This window comes from Ambystoma mexicanum, chromosome 12 (assembly GCF_040938575.1).
Source record: "Ambystoma mexicanum isolate Mex_15411 chromosome 12, UKY_AmexF1_1, whole genome shotgun sequence".
Taxonomy (NCBI): domain Eukaryota; kingdom Metazoa; phylum Chordata; class Amphibia; order Caudata; family Ambystomatidae; genus Ambystoma; species Ambystoma mexicanum.
Genome location: NC_090936.1, coordinates 576,543,591 through 576,560,648, shown reverse-complemented (window position 1 = coordinate 576,560,648; position 17,058 = coordinate 576,543,591). Strand labels below are relative to the sequence as shown.

The 17,058-nt window shown below is 46.8% G+C and overlaps 2 protein-coding genes across 2 annotated transcripts in view; one reads left to right on the top strand and one right to left on the bottom strand.

The window, feature by feature from the left end:
• The window catches only part of LOC138513807 (mas-related G-protein coupled receptor member H-like), an 83,363-nt gene extending 69,556 nt beyond the window's left edge, over positions 1 to 13,807 (bottom strand). Inside the window, exon 1 of the mRNA XM_069628907.1 lies at positions 13,639 to 13,807. Coding sequence (XP_069485008.1) covers positions 13,639 to 13,676 — 38 coding nt within the window. The 5' untranslated portion in view covers positions 13,677 to 13,807. The remainder of the gene's footprint in view (positions 1 to 13,638) is intronic.
• The window catches only part of LOC138513808 (transmembrane protein 176B-like), a 417,665-nt gene that overhangs the window by 198,067 nt on the left and 202,540 nt on the right, over positions 1 to 17,058 (top strand). The gene's annotated exons all lie outside the window — the stretch shown is intronic.

The window sequence follows — 17,058 nt, the reverse complement described above, 5'->3', positions numbered from 1 at the left end:
TACCACAGCCACACGCGATAGAAATAAAATATCAATCAATCAATCCCCCATTGCACCCTCCCAGGCCCTATGCTCGGGCATGGCAGCACACTTGACCTAGAAAAACACAGGATATCCTATCCTCTCTCTCTTCCTCACTACCTTATGCACCAACATCTTTTATACAGCCCTTGGCCACCCACACCCCTCCCCTTCTTCTTTGTTCTCTATCCCCTGTCACACCCGAGGAGGTCACTAGACAAGTCCGGTCTATGAAAGCCTCCTCCAACAAGGTGGACCCCTGTCCTTGCAAAACCATCAAGGACAACATTGACTCTCTCGCCCCAGCCTTGGCCGACCTCTGCAATCTCTCCTTCGCCACTGGAATTTTCCCCGCTGCTCTTAAACACTCCCCAGTGCACCCTCTCCTGAAAAAAAGTCTGCTGAGCCTTCCATTCCGGCTAACTATCGCCCGATCTCTATCACTCCTTTCCTGGGCAAACTATTGGAGGAGTTGGCTATTTCTCAGCTTACCCTCCACACTGAATCTGTTGGTTGCTTCCATGACCACCAGTCTGGCTTTAGAGCATCCAGAGGCATGGAAACTGCTGTTCTGAACACCTGTGAAGATCTGCTCTCAAATCCTGATTCAAACTCTCCCTCTGCCCTCATTCTGCTCGACCTCTCCTCTGCCTCGATACAGTCGACCACAACATTCTGATTGCACGTCTCCGTGATACCCTGGGCATCACTGATCGGGCCCAAGTGTGGCTAACCTTCTTTCTCTCTGACCACCCATCCCAGGTGGAATTGGGGTCCTTCCTCTCCCATATCACTCTCTCTATGTGCGGTGTCCCCCAGGGATCTAACCTGTCCCCCTGGTTTTTCAATGGCTACATGACCCCCCTAGCCCATTTGATAACCACCTTCACCTCCAACTTTCAGTGTTATGCGGATGACACGCAGCTCTCCTTCAGGCCACCCTTAGCCTCTTCCTCTTCCTCACTCATACCTGACTGTCTGTCTGCAATTCAGCCGTGGTGTACTGCAAATGATCTCTGCCTCAATGCCAGTAAGACAGAGATTGTCCTCATCGCGACCCCTGCTCCCACCTTCCCTCTTTCTCTCTGGCCAGCCTCCCTTTGCCCTGCGCCTCCACCTACCAATGAGGCAAAAAATCTGGGTGTCATCTTCGACTCCACTCTCACATCGTGGACATATCTAAAAAGTCCCACTACCAAATGCACCTTGTCAGAGGTATTGTACCTTTTCTCCCCTTCTCCCAGAGGCTCGCCATCTCCAGAGCCCTGGTCCTCTCTAGGCTGGACGACTGCAACAGCCTCTTTCTCAACCTGGCCTCTTCTACCCTTCCTCCTCTTCAACTCATCCAGAACAGAACTGCAAGACTTATCCTTGGCCTCAAGCCCAGGGACTGCATCTCTCTGACGCTGAAATCCCTTCACTGGCTCCCTGTGGCTGCAGGGATTAAGTTCAAGGCCCTTTACATTGTCCACAAGTCTTTCTGGGCCCTGGACCCACTCTATCTACAACGCTCTCTTCCTAAATATTCGCCATCCCGAGCCCTCCGCTTGTCTTCCCTCAACTCTCTGAGGGTGAGCCGCTTCTCCAAGCAGAGACTTGGGTTGGGGGGTGGGGGAGGATATTTATCCACTGCAGGTGCCTCCCTTTGGAACAGCCTCCCTGCCTCTCTCCGTCTTGAGCGGATCTACTTAAGCTCCGGAAAATCCTCAAGACTTTCCTCTTTGCCTCCATCTTCTCTCTCCCCTGCTAACCACCTCTTTCTGCTCTCTCTCTCTCGCTCTCTCCCCTCTATTTCTGTTCAGTTTTTTCACTGACTGGCTGCCTGGTGTACCTTCAGAGCCTCTCAGGTCCCAAGATTTCCTCGCTGTTAGGGATAATTCTCAAGAATTCCCTTACCTTTTGAGACCCCCAGCAACTTTGCGGGATTTCTAGGATTTGATTTTTTACCTCGGAATAGTGTGAGCCTTTTTTTCCACTCTTCCATGTATTTTTACTTTTGTGTTCTTTAGTTATGGAGTTTTAAAACAACTCCATAGGCATCATCTTTTTCTTATGTGTCACACAGCACCTTCAGTGCAGTGGCACAGGGATGACTTTCAGACTTCCCAATGTTTAAATACCTTCTCTGGGACTGACTGCTGTCTCCCAGAGCATGTAAAGTTAAATTGACTTTACTAGTCTTTTTAAATTTACAGACCCAGCACACACTATCTTCCTATAGAGTGCTGGAGGGGTTGCCCAGCATCCCCTGAGTCTGAACACTCATGTAACAGTCAGATGTTACCCTTTCCTACTCTAAATGGCTGGTGGCAGTGGTTTTAAACAAACTACCATAATTTTTCCCGAATTCGAATACCGGTAGCTAAAAATTGGGTCAGCCATGTTTTCCAATATGGCGCCCAAGACCTATCTGTAAAAACAGACTCTAGTCGACTTTTTTCGCCATTTCTTTTAGGAAAGGTCCTTCTAGTGTCCAACACTGTGTGCCAAACAAGGTTTGGTCCCTTTGTTCATTGCCCTTTGGCGGGCTTCACTGCTGAAGCCCTCCTCTGGCGCCTGAGTGTCTGGGTTGGACAGGATGTGAGGGAGGTGCCCCAAACTCCCTGTGCTTAGTCTCCTAGGAGACCTGAATGCACTCTGGCATGATTGGCCGGCTGGTTGTCCGGCAAGGACAGCCACCCTGCTGTGTGAGTGACAGCCAGGCTGGAATGAATGAAAACTGTTTAAAAGCAGGCTTCTGGGACTTGGAAAGCAGAGTCGACAACTGGAACGAGACAACCGAACACGAGCTGAAGGGAGACGACTGCTGCAACTCCTGGTCCACCGGTGAAGCTCTGCTGCAGGTCCGAATTGCCTGAAACTTCATCGGCAGAGAAGCCCTTCAAGGTTAACTTCTTCCCTTGAGTTTGGTGGGAACAACCAACTCGTAAGTCGCCTGGACACCGTCCCCATCCTGGTCGAATTTTCTGCAGAGTGCTGAAAAAAAACGGATAGCCAGTGGGAAGGATACCAGTTTGTGGTCTTTGAGGCACTCACACCTTAAACCGATGTTTTGCCCAGCTTGTGGCCTCTTCCCTGGGCAGCGCAGGAACCTCCCGACGTCCTCCTTCTTATCCCCATGACTGAAGCTCAGGAACAGCGAGATCTGCAGGAACTGCCAGGAACAACTGCCTCAGCTACAACTATTCTTCACTTTAAAGGTGCAAATGCGGTCCGGAAATCAGTTTGTGAAACTTTCCTGACTTTGAAGGCTTGTCCTAACCTAATCCAACATCTAACTTTTCATCTGACCAAATTCTTCTAAGATCCGTGGCAAAGACTTAACCGTTTACTACCAGAACTGTGCTATCCTACACAAGACTCTGAACCATTGACTTTGGCCCAGGCCTATTGAATTGAATTGCTGGTTGTAGTGAACTGAAACCCTTTTCCCTGCCTATGAAAGTATTTGTGCCTTGATTTCTTTTAATATTGTCCTTTTACCCCTTTTAAAAGTAACTGAAGTGCCATTTTGCTCCCACTTCAAGGGAGCTGAACTTGTTCAGTAACTTATTGGTTGTGTATTTGTAGTATATTAGTATATGCTATTGAGCTGCTCTTGCTAGTGTAATGTTTTCCAAATGATTGTGTGAATAAATGTATGTTCTTTTTACAAGAAACCATGAGTACATGGTTATTTGAATCACTTTAATTGTTGGTCCCTTTGTGTAACCCCTTGTACTGCTCACTTTACTCTTCAGATAAGTCTGGCTGCTCAGACATTGCTACCACAATACTGTGTAGTACAGGCTTGTACCAAAGGTGAAATTGTACCGACACTTGTAGTCTTAATTGCATGTAATGGTCCCAAAAGGTACTGCATGTGATTCTGCCTAACACTTGCCAGCCTCCTGCACTTGCCCACGGGCCTTACACTAGCTGCAGCACTACTGCACTTGGTTAAGAAACGCACGAGAGTGGTATCTCTCTGCATTTAAACCATGTTCTGACGGGATTGGGCGCATTTGGTCCCTATAACGCCCCCCCAACACACTTCCTTTTCTGTTCACCTGCATATTCTGAATGTACCATGCCTAGTGAGATTGTTTGTCTTGTCTTCCCCTCCCATGCATGGTTGGTACACTGTCCTTTCATCGGGGGATGAAAGGACGCTGGGTTTTTCACTGTTGTCATTTCAACATGCAAACTCATCGAATTTTGTAGGGGGGGTTAAAAATATATATAGATGGGGTGTGGGTGTTTGGGGATAGTTAAATAATTAAAGGGGATGGGGTTGGGGGGAACTCCCCCAAAAATAAAAAAAATGAATAAAACCGATGAGTTTTCGCATTGATATATCAACGCAGAAAAACACACTGTTGTTTCATCCCGCGATGAATAACCGCATGGTTGCGCTTTGAAACAATTGTGTATAAGTGCATAATAAATAATAAATAAACAATCAATCAAGTCGAGGACTGGGAAATAGAGAGAGACCTGCCATGTGACAACGTCTCTGAACCAACGCCTATGTTGAGTCCCAGCAAGCTAGTATCATGACAATTGTCAGATGGGCATTCCATCACAAGAAGCTGACCATCCTGAGATTTCTCAGACATATTGGGGTGGACCACCCAACTATGTTCTCCCAAGCCTAAGGACACTGGTCCTTAGTCTCCAATCATTCAGGGGGGGTGGGGGAGTAGGTCTACCTGACCTCCCTGAACCACCTTTTAACTAAACATATTACCTATCTGCAACATAGAAGAATCCTGCTATTTTGACAACTTTGTCAGTGTCTGGCTTTCTTTGTCCTTTCGCCCAGGGTCCATGTTCACCCAGTGTCCCTACTGACTTTGAGACTCTCATCTCCAGATAGGGCTGGACTTTCTAAAGTTTAGGTTGCCTAAAAGTACGTTACCAGTATCTAAGTTGCTTAAAAGAATTGATTTGCTACTCAGACTACTTATCTGTATTCATGTAAAGTGTACTATTTCCTTGAGTAAAGCTTACATATTTTTCTGTATGAATGTAAAAGTGTTTACTTACATGTGATTCTATTGTGTTAAGTGCCTTTGTATGTATGATAAAATAACCTCATTTTTATAAAACTACAGTCTCTGAGTGTATTCTTGACTATTGGTGTGCCCTGAGTTCTTTGTATTTGCCTACAGCCCTTCTCCCTCCTAGACTAAGCCTGGCTGCTCGTCCATTGCTACCAAACCTTTTGGGTCGTTTACGACAAATCTAAGAATTGGATCCCTGTATACCTAAGAATGAGTCTTCTTCAGTCCTATCATAGGTGAACTTTAGTAAAACTCCCTAACAGAACTAAAAAGAGAAAGAGAGAGAGAGCGAGAGAGAGGAGGAGAAAGTCAGGGGTTCTACAGAGTGTGTGGGGGGGAGAAACAGCGAGAGAGATGTTATAGAGAGAGAGAGAGTGAGGGAGAGAGAAAGAGAGAGAGGGGAGTGTGTGTGTGTGTGTGTGTGAGAGAGAGAGAGAGAGAGAGAGAGAGAGAGAGAGGGAGAGAAGAGATAAAGTCAAAAGGAGAGAGGTTTTATGCAGTGCATGTGTGAGAGAGAGGGGGAGAGAGAAAGAGGTTATACAGAGTGTGTGCAGTGGGAGAGATGGAGGTTATAGAGTGTGTGTGTGAGAGAGAGGGGAGGAGAAAGAGAGACAGAGAGAGGGCAAGTTAGCAGAGACACGAAAATAGAAAGAGAGGCTGTAAGGTTGCCAACTATTCTTCTTTCACCGGGGGGAGCAGGGTCCATCTCTCTGTCCCTGGTAATAAGAGGCAGACTTGAAGCGGAGTTGTCCCATTTTTGTGTGAAACACATACACAAAATCTTATGCAGAGCTCCTGTTTCTTGAACTTTGAACTCCTGCAGGTGCTGGAAATGTGGTTGTAGGTCCTCACCGCTTGTCTTTTCCCCCTTTTTCTAAGATCAAACGAGGCACATATTGGGTCAGAAATGCTCTGCCTAGAAACAGCTGTGGCAGTGCAGCTGTATGCAGGTAATAGTAAATGATTACAAACAAAACCTCTTCAGGTATGTCAGCAGGAAGTTGTTGCAAAACAAAACACAGACCGCAACTTTCGAGTCATAAAAACATAAATACCTGCTTTTAAATTGCACGATTGTTCCTAATGTTTAAAAATGTCCGTACGTAAAAAACCCATTGGTTGTATATGATATAATCACTGGAAATAGCATTGAGTGTGACTTGATATTTTTTTAATGCACTAAACACCCTTCACAAAATATTTCAGGACTAGTGCACTTATATAAACAAACTCTTTGGAGAATGTGATGGACGGTGCCTTTGAAAAAAATACCGAGTCACCCTTGATGTTATTTGCAGTGACTACATCAATGGATACCAAACCTAGCTAACCCGTCGAACTAATTTAATGAAAAGGTGTGAGCCCATGACATGTGTTCTGATGTAGTTCCCAGGAAGCACTCCCAAAAATATAGAGTGTGTGTGTGAGAGATTGGCATACAGACAGTGAGATACAAAAAGGGACTGAGAGGCGGTGACAGAAAGAGAGAGGGAACAGTGAGACGAGGAGACAGGGTGAGCATAGCGTGACTGTCAGAAAGAAAATAAATAGAGAATCTCACAGAGAAGAGAGAGAGAGAGAGACAGGAAGAGAGAGAGAGAGAGAGAGAGAGAGAGAGAGAGAGAGAGAGAGAGAGAGAGAGAGAGAGAGAGAGAGAGAGACAGGAAGAGAGAGAGAGAGAGAGAGAGAGAGAGAGAGAGAGAGAGAGAGAGAACGACCGAATCACACAAAGAGGAGCAATGCCAGAGAGGCTGAGCATACAGCAACATGTAGAGAGAAAACAAAATCGAAATTCTCACAGAGAGAAGAAGAGAAAGTGAGAGTGAGAAGGAGACAGACAAAGAGAGGCATAGAGCGGGTGGAAGAGAGAGAGAAAGAGTGAAGAAGAGAGAGGAGAGAATGAGTGAGAGAAAGAGCAGGGTTCCATCCTCACCCCAGTGATCTTCAAGCTATACATGGAGCCTCTTGGAGCCCTCCTAGCTGCACACAACATTCACATCCACCAATACGCCGATGACACACAGCTATACCCCAAGATCGACATCCATAGGCTCAAAACCTGCCTCGCACGGATCCAGTCTTGATGTCCAGTGCATACTAGAAGCGCAACTCCTCCAAGACCGAATTCCTACTCCTCACCAACAACACCGAACACCCAGACACACAGACCTGTCTGTATAGGCCATGAACTCTGATGGCTTCACACCTGAGCTCATCTCCTGCACCAAGACCCTCAGTTTCCAAATCGACAAACACCTCTCCTTCAAGACACTCATAGCTAAGAACACTCAGTCAGCTTGGTATCAGCTCTCCCTCCTGCAAAAACTCAAGCCCTTTCTCTCGCCGGACAGCTTTTGATCCACTGTTCAAGCACTGGTCCTATCCCACCTGGATGGGGCAATGCACTCCTTGAAGGCCTCCCGTCGGCCTCCCTTGTGCCCCTGAGAAGTGTCCTACACACCTCATGCAGAGTCTACGCAGATACAACCACATCACCCTGGCCCTCATCGACCTTCAATGGCTCCCATTGCACGCACAAATCATCTTCAAGTCTTGCTGCATCAACTACAAGGCAGTCACTCTCAAGTCACCCAGATACCTTGCAGAGAAACTCAGCATCTCCGGCGGACAGTGCACCATCAGAAGCCAGGACACGTGCAGACTTGAAATCCGCTGCTGCAAAAAGGAAGGTACCAGAAAACAAGCCTTCTCTGCCTATGCCACAAGACTATGGACCTCCTCCCTGTCAGCCGAAGACTCGCCCCCATGCTCCTACAATTCAGAAAAGAACTCAAGACCGAACTCTTCACAGAATCTCCCCACCTCAACACCTATGCCATCATATAGCCCCTCGCAGCACCTGACTTGCCAGATGCCGCCTGTCCTTCTCCTCTCTGCCAGCCGGTACAGCTGTGCCCTTCCTCCGTGGCCCTCTGTATCCCACCCCACCCCACTGTATATCTGTTCTGTTGTTACCTCTGAAAAGTGCTCTGTTATGCATCTGTACTGTTGTATATCTCTTTAAAGCGCTGTTGCTTCTCGAAGCTAGGTATGTGGTCAATAATTACCATAATAATAATTATAATAATAATAATACAGAGAGAAGGAGCGAGACAAAGAGAAGGGGAGGGAGAGAGAGGGATATGTAGAGAGATTCTGACACTGGCTGGGGGTGAGGCTCAGGAGTAATGGACCTCAATAAAAGACTGGAAGTAGAAGACTCAACATCAACATATAATACTGGAGAAATGAGTGTGCGGGTGAGGTGGTGAATGTGAAAAAGTGAGTGAGTGTGAGAGAATAATTGTGAGTTACTGTGTTAGTTAATGAGATAGACTGAGAGTGGGAGTCATTTTGAGTCAGTGTGATAGTATATGCGAGCATGATAATGAGTGAGTGTGAGAAAGTGAGTGGGAGTGAGTTAGAGTCCGCAAAAGCAAGTGTGTCAAATTAAGTGTGACGGTGGCTGAAAGAATGAGAGCTTTGGTGTGAAAATGATTTGGTTAGATTGAGTGTTATCGTGGGAGAGTGAGTGTGAGAAGGAGTATGTTAGAAAAAGTGTGAGAGAATATGAGAGATTGTGAGTGTGTGTTAGGCGGGACAGTGGGGGCTGTCTGTGTAAGTGTGGGAGAGGAAGTGAGAGTGAGTGTAAGTGAGCGAGTATAAGTGGGTGAGTGTGAGCCAGAGATTGCCCTCAGTACATACTGTATCCACACCTAGAGTAACCAGACGTGGGTCTGTGTAGCTGAAAAGAGAAGTGGGGAGGGGGAGAAGAAGGCAGGGAATAGTGAGTGTTTGAGTGATGTGCTCCAGATGTTCCTAGAAGCCTTTTAAGTTGTGGTAAAAGCAGTTTGTTTGTAAGATCCCCGTTCACCCAGTCGCTTGATTACTTATCAGATACTTTATGACTTAAATAGGATTGTCAAGCGAGCAATGTGAATTCTTGTCACTTGTTTTGTGGGTATACCAGTGATTTATTACAAACTTAGAGCCGATACGTGTTTCGTCCCAACATGGGTCTTTTTCAAGGCTGCAGTGAGTTTACATAGTGAGCAATAATATTCATATTTATATGTGACAACCATGGTAGTGAGTGACCAATGACAGATTTCCTGTGTTGAACATTGTTGCATACGTTTGTGTTAGTGGCATATTTGTGCACAGATGGACGGTGATGGTGGTGACAAGTATTCACATGACACATGGAAGAGAGTGTATCATGAGTATCATGGTGATGTTTGTGAGTGACATAGAAAGTGATAATGCATATACAATAAATAATGTCAATACATTTTAATTGAAGATAACATAGTTCAAAACATGTGAATGTCCATGTCAAGCTCGAGGATTGCACCAAGGAAGAGAAAACGTGATAGTTAGCGTTGATTATTGCAGGTATGTGCACTTGACCAAATGTGGCTTAGGGTACTGGGGTTTGCTTTAAGTCATAACCTATTAGATTAGTACTCCAGCGCCTGGGCGAACAGGGTTCTTACAAACAAACCGCTTTTACCTGACCGAGACGGAAGAGCACCGTCTCCTTAGAGCCCTCCACCCGCCGCAGGACCCACTCCCACACAACATGATCAGCGCAGTGACCTACATATTCTAGTGCTCTAACCCCACGCCCCCAGTTTTAAGTTGTAGGATTGTAAACATTTTGGTAGATCCGACAACCAGGTACCTAAAGCTCAGTACAGGTGCACTTTGTGCTGCAAATCACAGCTCAGTGGAGCTTTGACCAGCAGCATAACCTTAGGTCTCACAAGAGTGCAGCGGACCGTACCCTACTGAACCCTACTACGGTCCATTGCAGTCCGGACCAGACTGAACCGGACCCGGCGAGGGTCGCCTGCATTCTAATGAGCTCTGGATAGCCAGGGCACTGGGGATGCCATTTCTCAAATGCCAGTGTGGTTTGGTGATGCGCACAGCCGGTCATTGGTATGACTTCAAAGTGCTGGATCGCTCTACTAAAGTGCAGTCGCTGCACAGCAGGCAATCAACAGACCGGAGTCCCTTGTTTGGAAGGATAACCCCTTAAGTGGGATCATAGAGGGGGCTGGAACTGGTGCAGCAGCTCTCCTCTGTGGCTAATTTGCTCTGGGTGAGGTTGTGAGGATACTAGTGCGTGTGCCGACTGTAGTGAGTGTGCAAATAGGAGCATACTGAGAGGGAGTGTGAATTTGTAAGTGAGTGTAAGTTAATTAGTGTGAAGATTAAGTGTGAGAGCTGGTGCTGGAGAGATGGTGTGAGTGCATGTGAGAGAATGCCTGTCAGAGTGTGTATGACATGAGAATCGGTGTGAGTGAGAGTAGGTGTGAGAGCGAGTGGGTTCCAAGTCCTCTGCCCTTTCTAATGCCACAGATGGTAATGGACAGATGTTAATTTGATAACTGGGCATAACTGGTAATGATTTGCGGACTGCTAGAAACCGGCAATGACCTGCTTAATCAAATGTTTTATTAGGGTTGAAGAAACCAAATTTCTTTTAAACGATTATACTTAGAAAAAAAAAACATGAGGTAGTATCGACGAGATAGTGTTTGTGCAGGAGTTATTGCCTGGTGGGAAGCATTTCATGCAGGTAAGAGGCACATTAAGCAGTCACATCATGAAGGAAGGTAGGAAAGCCCAGATGAGTGGTCAGAACTTGGGGTTGGTATCAACACCCTCTAAGAGCTCGTACAGCAGCCTAGGATAAATGCTCACATTCAATTAGGACAGGTGTGCCCACGGAGGGGGCATACTGTGCCCGAGTGGCGCAGAGATAAATGAACTGGAGAGCAAGAGGTCCTAAAGTTACATGAGTTCAGTCTAAGAGCAAATTTAGAGACCACTGGTCTTCAGACAAAGGGTGGGGGTGGCTATATCGCGCTTGAGTCCAGGGGGACGGTTGGGGCACTCTGTGTTCCTGGAACCAGAAGAGTGGAAGCGTCTCATACCAGACCAGCTAGCCCGACTCTTTTGTGCGGGAAATGGGTCTAATAGAAATTCTGGAAACAATCTGGAGTGATTTGAAAGACCTCACGGGCAGGTGGCCTGGGGCCTGTCTGCCGGCGCCGAGTTTACTGCCAAAAAGGTATGGGGTGTTCAATAAAGCTGGTGGCTAGAGTGCACCAAGAAGGGAGTAGGCAGATGACATTTTACTTGCAGGCAGGCAGGGCAGGCGTTGAGTAGGTAGCAGCACCCCTGCTCACATCTGGGGTACAGAGAGGGGTAAAGCAGCTTCAACTTGTGGGGGCAGAGAAATTCTTGCAGGGGAAATGCAATGGAGTGGACACAAAACAGCAGGGGGAGTTTATCTGGGAGCTAGAAGATTGCCAGAATAGAGGGAGTCTTGTATTAAAATATTGGATTAAAGGAAGTAGGATGTTGGAAGCCTGTTCCCAAAACGGGTATGCTGGCTTGCGCCCTGAGAACCACAGAAGGAGAAAGGTTCTGAAGTCAGAGAAAAGTGGGGATGCCCAGGGGTCCTGACAAGAAGATAGTGAGGTTGTGCGACAAGCCAGAAGGCCCAATAAATTATGTTATTGTGCATTTGTATAGCGCCTTATATACCATTGGTATGATCTCCAAGCCTTGTGGGTTGAACGCCCACGGGGACCATAGTCCAGGTCAGTGGAGAGAGTTGGCTAGTAAATAGTGCTTGGGTGCACTCAGTATGTGTGCAGCCAGTGCGGATTACGTGGTGTGTAGCTGCATTCTAATGCTAGGCATGGTGCAGTTGTTGTGAGATCAGTAGAATGTGTGCAGCCAGGCCGTTCACCTCGGAGTCTGCATTCTGGCGATGGTGGAGTTTGTGTTTGAGGTTATGTTATGTGTGCAACTAGGCTGATTTGTTTGTGGGCTATAGCTGCATTCTTAAGACTGGTGTTGAGGTGTTTATGGAGGTGTGTGGGTATTTGTGCAGGGAGGCCTAAATTGATCGAGGGGGGATACCTGCATTCTATTGTTTGCTGGTGTATAGGAGAGAGTGAGCATATCGGCATGTGGTAAGCGTCTGTGCAGATTGGTGGGACCCCTATTCCTGGTTACCTTCTAGCGCCTGCCGAGTTGACCGTATCTGTTCTAGAGTTTCGGAGCATCAGTTCTCCGAGAGAGACTCTGTCTAGTGTGGAGTTTGTTCTGATTAAGGGGTTTGAGGTTGTCTTTCCCTGCTTGGCAGTGTCAACAGTTGCCCTGTTCCTAATCTTCATTGGGTTAAGCAACATTGTAGCTCTATGGTCTTCTCTGTGTCTTGTTGAGTCTGCCATTGTTTATTGGTGATACCTTCACGTTGTGCAGTTGCATCCAATTCTGTTCTATCCATACTAACTAGTTTCCATAGCAGGGGTGTTGCTAGGTCTGGAAAAGACCTGGGGCTGAGCTAATGTCAGAACTGTCGGGACTGGGGGCTAGGTAGCCTTTTGGATGTAGCTCCTGAGATTCTATCCGGGGCTACAACCAAAAGATCAGGGGCTATAGCCCCCTTAGCCCCCCGTCCCCCACTAGCAACGCCTCTGTTCCATAGAGAAAGACTGTCCCAGAGCCTGCAGGACTACAAGGGAGAGTGTGGGGGCGAGGCACTTGAGCTAATAGTGTTGCTTTACTGTTTATGATAACTTACCCTAATCCTAAACAGATGTGTACATGAGTGATGATCCCTATTTTACGGTTAAATGTTGTGATCCTATGATAGCATCATCACTCACGTGCATGTTTGTTGAGTTATATGGACTTTTATGGTGTGCACGGCAAGGGGTGGTTGGTGTGGTTTGGGAGTCCAGACTTGCCTGGGGTGTAAAACGACTTTCCTCCACTGAGCAGGTTGTCCGCGGATTTTGAGCTGCCTGCCAGGAGTCAGTACTGCGTGTGATTCTGCACGGGCCAAGTGGCTAAAGGGTGTGTCTGGAACGCAGCATGAGCATGATGGAGGGAGAAAGATACGGCGCCAGAGTTATGCAATCGCCTAAATAGGACAGAAGATGGAAATTTGGAGAAAAAGAGACAGGGGGGGGGGGGGTTTGGGGCGGGAACTGTGCAGCATGGGGAGAGCACATGGCAGCGATACAGAACGCAACCCAGGGCAGAGGTCGCCTTTCTACCTGCAGGAAGATCCCGCAGTAACTGCGGGCAGAAGAGCAGGAACACCCCCTCTTTCTCTATCACTGCAGCTGGGTACCACCATAGCGCAAGCAGAGCTCCCCACTCTAAAGAAAGGCAGCGCCCCGTCCACCCCCAAGCACGTGTGAGTGACTCCGGGCGCGAGAAGAATGCCCCTCACTCTGTAGAGACATGACGCAGATAAACGGCGCGATTAACCAACCTCGAAGTGCGGGAAGTAACGCGCAAGGGTAAGAAAGCGCCCAGAAGCAGATGGAGTTCCGAGAAGCCTTACACGTATGCCGGGACATATCCGATTGACTAAATATAATGATTGTTAGATCTTCTGAAAAGATTCGATGCGGATAGTTTATCGCTGCCCCCTGCCCACGCCCCCTCACCAACTTTCCTCATACGAGTTACGACTGCTTCTCGCCCTCCCAAGACCCACGTGTACTATATACTCCGATTATGCGAGCACACTCACTGGGGCAGGAAGGGCCTCTCCATTGCAGCGGGCCACATGCTGGACGTGACCCCCTCTTCGTTTTGGTCCACGGGGTGATGATGTTCTGCAGCTGGTGTCTTCGCAGCATCTGCTGGAGCGGAGCAAAGCCGTTCCCAGGCTTGGCGTCTTCACACGCCCCCTCACTGGCTGCCCCAGGCCTGTGTCACTTCCTGTAGCAGCACGCACCCCTCCTCTCCCTCAAGCACACAGCATCGCGCCCCATCCCGCCGGCCAGCTCTCTTATCCAAGCCCCTCTCTCTGGCTCAGATTGGAACAGGCTGAGTCTGTCGTGAAAACAAACAGCCTTAGGGTGGAATGCTCGCGCGAGGCCCCGTATCAGCGGAGGGGCGGCTACCCTCCAGCCGCATGATGCCCGATACACTTTTTCCGCGTATTGAGTGCTCTGTTCCTCATTGCGTATGCCCGAAAATCTACAGACAGACTGCTCTGTTCTTGTATAGGCCAATATTGTCTGTTGAACCTAATACTTAGGCTGTTCTACTAATAAGGTCACTGGGGGCACAGACAGTGGTCGAGGTGTAAATAAAAAAACGTAGTGGAACTATGTTCCCATCTGGCCGCTGAGCCCCCACGCAGACCCCATACTCGCCCTCATCCTGCTCCCCCAAAACTCTAACCCGACACCTGGATCCTGTCTTTCCTACACTCCACCCCACAAACAAAGCTGTGTTTTACAACAGTTCTATCAGGACTAGAGAAAAGACAGGGCCAGTCATTGTCCCCACAGCATGCAGGTCTGTGCAACCCCCCACTTTCCAATCACCCACCATGTGCACCTCTTAAGGGACCAGCCCAGGACTAAAGCCACATACACCTCCCATTAGCAGCACAGAACCCGTGTCTACAGCAATTCATGCGTAATTGCATAAAACAAAGGCATATCACTGCCAAGGAGGGCTTTTTCGGCTGGCGATGGACGTTATGCCCCAAACAATCTATATCTGTGCACATACACCAACTCAATCCAGCCTCTGCGATTTAGCGCAACACTGGATTGCTACCTGATCTGGTTCAAATCTCCAGTAGGGGAGATGTTTACAAAAACAACAAATGTGTCCGGCCGGGAACAGTGCTCGTGTGACAAAGTAAGCGAAGGATGGCGGATTTCCGTGAAAAGTAAGGGAACGTCGTACCCTTTAGTTCCCACCCACTTTGTCCTCTGGGCATTGACAGATAAAGGGATTTGCCCAGGTCCACGCGTTTGATCAAGTCGGGAGTTGATGTGGATCCAAAAACGTGGCTTGTCATCAGAGGTTATCTCCCTTCCCAAGTGAAGAAGGCAGAAACTGAAAGCTGCTTGCCTGTGATTGGGGCAGGGGTAGCTTTTCCTTTTACCTTTAAACCACTTAAACTCAGAACACCTTCCCTAAAGCACCAGCCATTCCTAAGGCCAAAAAGTTCTGTTTGGCCTCGAATCAAAATAAAAAGCACCAGCACATCTACCTTAGGGGGAACTGATCATGAGCTATCATATCACGGGACATCTTCAACGGGCCCCGCGTCCTACAACAGAGTTGCACTGTTTTCACCAAATATTCCTCTCACCATTTAATTCTCCATAGCACTGCACTATTTTTAAAGATATGTTATTGTTTGGTTTCATCCTTGCTCCTGCCCGTTTTCAAACTCAATAAAGCTTTTTTTTTTGGTGTGAATTGGTTTAATTAATAAACCTTAGACATTTATCAAAACACGAAAATAATACATAAATTCAACAGGAATAATTGAAATATACTAAGTCAATTCATCCACTTATTTCATTCGACAAAATTCATCAATATTCAATTCATTACCCTTAAAACTCATCAATATAAAACGAATAGCAGCTAATGTTAGAGAAGTCAGAACCATTCCCCAACAGCCCATTAAAGTTGTGCACAAAAACAACTAAACTACTTTTCTCTTAGAATCATTAAACAAGTACACTGCAAGAGCAGATGTTGCAGGGTTTCGATATCTTTGGTCTTACACAATCTACATGCTCTATCTGATCTCAAGACTCTTATTTGCTCCCAAAACTTCAAGTGTAGGATATAAATTAAAACGCAGTCTCATAAAATGTCTTCTCCATATTGCATTTGATAATTTTAGGATATCTCCCGATTTCCCCAATGATTTTTCTTCCAAATAGCTCTGCTTAATCCTTTTAAATTCAGCAATTACATTTGAAATAATTCTATGGCTACATCTGCAGAGGACAGTATATTCAAGCATTCATGATTGCAAGCCAAAAGAGTCTGAGATGGACAGACATTAAGCGCACAATTTCTATACACAAACAAGGAGTTCTGCAGGCGGTCATACACCTTCAGATATCTATATATATAAAACGATTAGGTATCTTTCCGCTCTCAGCTGATGCAATTTATCAGTTTTAGGTTGCCCTTTGCTGTCCAAATTGCAAAGTGCACCCACTGCAACAACAGCTACCATTTCAACAAACGGAATGAACAGGGTTCTACATGATCACCTTCACCTTCCACTATCACAAAACATTCGGAAGTTACTTCTTCCCATCCCCACTTCTCTTCACACACGGCACAGCGGTTGCAGTGTCAATTAACAGTTAATTACTGGTTCAACGTTTCAGTCTCCAAAAAGCGAAACACTGTAGGACGAATGCCTCCTCACGAGCTAAAACTGAAAGTAGGTGCTAAATTATGCTACTACGCAATTTTATGCCATCACGGGGACTCTACAATGGAACAAGGTTGACAATTACACATCTACAAGGACACATCATGGAAGCCTGTGTGATGGATGGAACTTAGATACTGTTCTTATACCGCACATACCTCTCATTGCATCTGATACGTTTAGCCTTTTCAATGACTGTTAAGTCACAGTGACCTTGCCCCCTTCCTGGAAGCGATCAGTGGTAATTTTGATATTTAAGATGGGGGACAGAAGTGACCCTATGAATCACCTACCGATATTGACCCTTAAGATATGCTAGAATGGCATATTGTGGGTTGCATTTAAAGGCCCCAAACAGAAGTCCCTTTCACATGAATAGCAGCCATTTAAACACTGCAACCAAAAACGAACTGGTTTTTGCTTTCCCTTTCACATGAACAGCAGCCCTTCAAACACTGCAACCAAAAACGGCCTGGTTTGTCTTTTGTGCTCATGTAAAATTAAAGATCCATGGAGAAAGGGGGCCACCTATCTTTATCAATGGACCAGCAACAATGTAATTCACCCAAGAAGGAGGAATAAAAAAAATCCTGTGACATGGAAAACAGGATTTTTAAACATTAAAAGCAAAAAACGGCCTGCACACGTGCTTGCAAATAAAAACGGCTTTAAAAAAGCCACAATGGAAGAAGATAGCACTGCTCACAGAAACATTTCAGAAAAGCAAAACCTGATGTGGGG